Here is a 2,251-nt window from a genome sequence, read left to right as displayed (position 1 = left end):
AGTCATACAATTTCTATATTTCAGCTAAAATCTACTTGCTGCAGATATTTGCATTGCATTTTGTCGTGCTTTGCATTTTTCATAACTAAAATTGTGTATATGGCAATTTCATGCTACACTATGATAAGAAAATTTGTTTTACTTCCTTCTTCCTTGTATTAACATTAACTGGTGCTGGTTATTATGTTTCTGCTTTCTAGAGATGGTGAATTATTCAGCTGACTCTCAAAGTGTACCAAGTGGAAAGCTGTATGATCATTTCCCTTATAAATTAAATACAGATGACTATGAAAGAGTGTGCCAAATTCCAAAGAAAAAGGTTTCATATCTTGTATTGACATTACATGCTTCAGGTTTTTTTTTGTTGCTCAATGTTATTATTAATTTTGCCTGCTTTCCTTTTTAGGGAGCAAACTTTAGGGACCTACCCGGAGTGGTCGTTAAAGACAGAAAAGTTGAATGGGATCCCACAGTTGAAAGAGTCTTGTTAAAATCTGGGAAGCCTTTGGTATTATTATTATTTTTTTGGTTTGTTTTAGGGAAATTTATTTTGAAGGCTGTTCTTTGTTGACCATAAACATTTTTTTTGGTATAGGTACCCAATTATGCCATGTCATTTGTTCGTGGGACCTCAACCAAGTATGTATATGTGCACATTATCTGTTTTCTGTCATCAAATTTTCTGGTTATTTCATCCATATCAAGTTTCTTATGTCCTTGCTTAAACCAACAGGCCATTTGGACGTTTGTGGTGGGATGAAATTGTGTCTACAGTTGTAACAAGGCCGGAGCCTCACAATCAGGTTCTTATACCAAACTTTGCACCCGTTATGTCTCGTAAAACTAATGCCACTTATTCAATTGTCACATCGCAAAATCTCTTTAAAACAATGTTGCATTTGAGTAATGTTAAGGGATATTATGTTAGCATTTTTAATTAAACTCATTGGCCAAAGTTAAATTTTTGGACTTGTTTAAGTGACAATTTTTATTTTTGATTGTTCTCTTTTTTATACATCATTGTCCATTATCTCAATCCTAAGTAACTCTATTTCTAGGTCCTTCTCCACCCACACCAAGATAGAGTCCTTACCATTCGAGAGAATGCAAGGTTACAAGGATTTCCAGATTGTTACCAACTTCGTGGCTCTGTCAAAGAGAGGTATGTTTTAGAAGGATTACCAAATGTAAACGAAATGTAGTTAATAGTTTGTGTATTTCTTGGCACTCAATGGTTCTTCTATCTTTAATGCAGGTACATCCAAGTGGGCAATGCTGTTGCTGTTCCTGTTGCTCTTGCTCTCGGATACACATTAGGCTTAGCTATTCAAGGACTGTCTTACAACAAGCCTTTGACAACTCTCCCATTCAAGTATCCAAGTTGTCTTGCCCAACCTTTGGCTATAGTTGAGGATGATGATTCAAGTTGAGCTTATCCTCTTTCTACAATCCTAATCTCCCATTTTTAGGTAGAATTTTCATTTTAAGTTAAGACTTAAGAGTACATTGTGGGTTGAAGGATTGTATGAATGATTGTTTGTACCATTATTAACATTCACCTTTCAAGTTTCATCTACTGAATTGGATGAAAAGTAAGTTTATGAAGATCAATTGTTATTTTCTTTTGTTTATTGTTTAGTTTAAATTTGTATTCATGAATACTGATATAAAGAAATGCATTGTTAACGGTATCAAGGTGAAAGCTTCCAGTCCATCATGTCCAGCTGTAGCAGTACAGAAGGACTAGAGGGCTGGTGGTTTCATTGCAGTGTAAGTATTTATATCCCTCAGGTTATTCACTAGCAGGTTAAATGTTTAATATCTTTGTAGTTTGTATCATTTTAATCTTTTCAAGTAACCTGAACAAAACTCTACTATATTTGAATAATAAAAGCATGGATTGTTATAATCTTACCATTTAGTTAGGATAACTAGCTCTTGATACACTTCTTACTTTATTGTTCTATTCAAGATCAGTAAAACTAACTAATGGTACACTTCTATGCCATATAGCATTGATAAGAAAATGATGATCGATTAATAGTGCATAGCTACTAACTGTTGTCCCATCGTATAAGTAACATTCTTACCTTAGTAATACACTTAAATTTGCTAACTTCATAATTTTAGTGAGCAGTGACATTATATTTAGTTTTTATCTACATTTGAAAGTACACACAAAACATAGATAGTTTCAACATATATAACTCTTTAATATAAGTTTCTAATTTCATTTTTCTTACACTATATC

General features: G+C 33.2%; 1 protein-coding gene across 1 annotated transcript; it reads left to right on the top strand.

Annotated features, from left to right (window-relative positions):
- The first annotated feature begins 202 nt into the window (after positions 1–202).
- Positions 203–1,430, top strand: LOC123891887 (putative DNA (cytosine-5)-methyltransferase CMT1). The gene is made up of 6 exons (XM_045941758.1): positions 203–319; positions 407–508; positions 596–639; positions 734–803; positions 1,059–1,162; positions 1,256–1,430. Exons 1-6 carry the CDS (start codon positions 203–205, stop codon positions 1,428–1,430), a joined length of 612 nt encoding a protein of 203 aa, XP_045797714.1.
- Positions 1,431–2,251: the final 821 nt, after the last annotated feature.

This window comes from Trifolium pratense, linkage group LG6 (assembly GCF_020283565.1).
Source record: "Trifolium pratense cultivar HEN17-A07 linkage group LG6, ARS_RC_1.1, whole genome shotgun sequence".
NCBI lineage: Eukaryota > Viridiplantae > Streptophyta > Magnoliopsida > Fabales > Fabaceae > Trifolium > Trifolium pratense.
This window is presented reverse-complemented; position numbering and strand designations above follow the sequence as displayed.

What these genes read in the sequence shown, in the direction of transcription:
- LOC123891887 (XM_045941758.1), top strand. Translation starts at nt 203, where the DNA reads ATGGTGAATTATTCAGCTGACTCTCAAAGTGTACCAAGTGGAAAGCTG. An exon ending in GTTCGTGGGACCTCAACCAA is followed by an intron (nt 640 to 733) that starts GTATGTATATGT and finishes TTAAACCAACAG; the next exon opens with GCCATTTGGACGTTTGTGGT. An exon ending in CGTGGCTCTGTCAAAGAGAG is followed by an intron (nt 1,163 to 1,255) that starts GTATGTTTTAGA and finishes TCTTTAATGCAG; the next exon opens with GTACATCCAAGTGGGCAATG.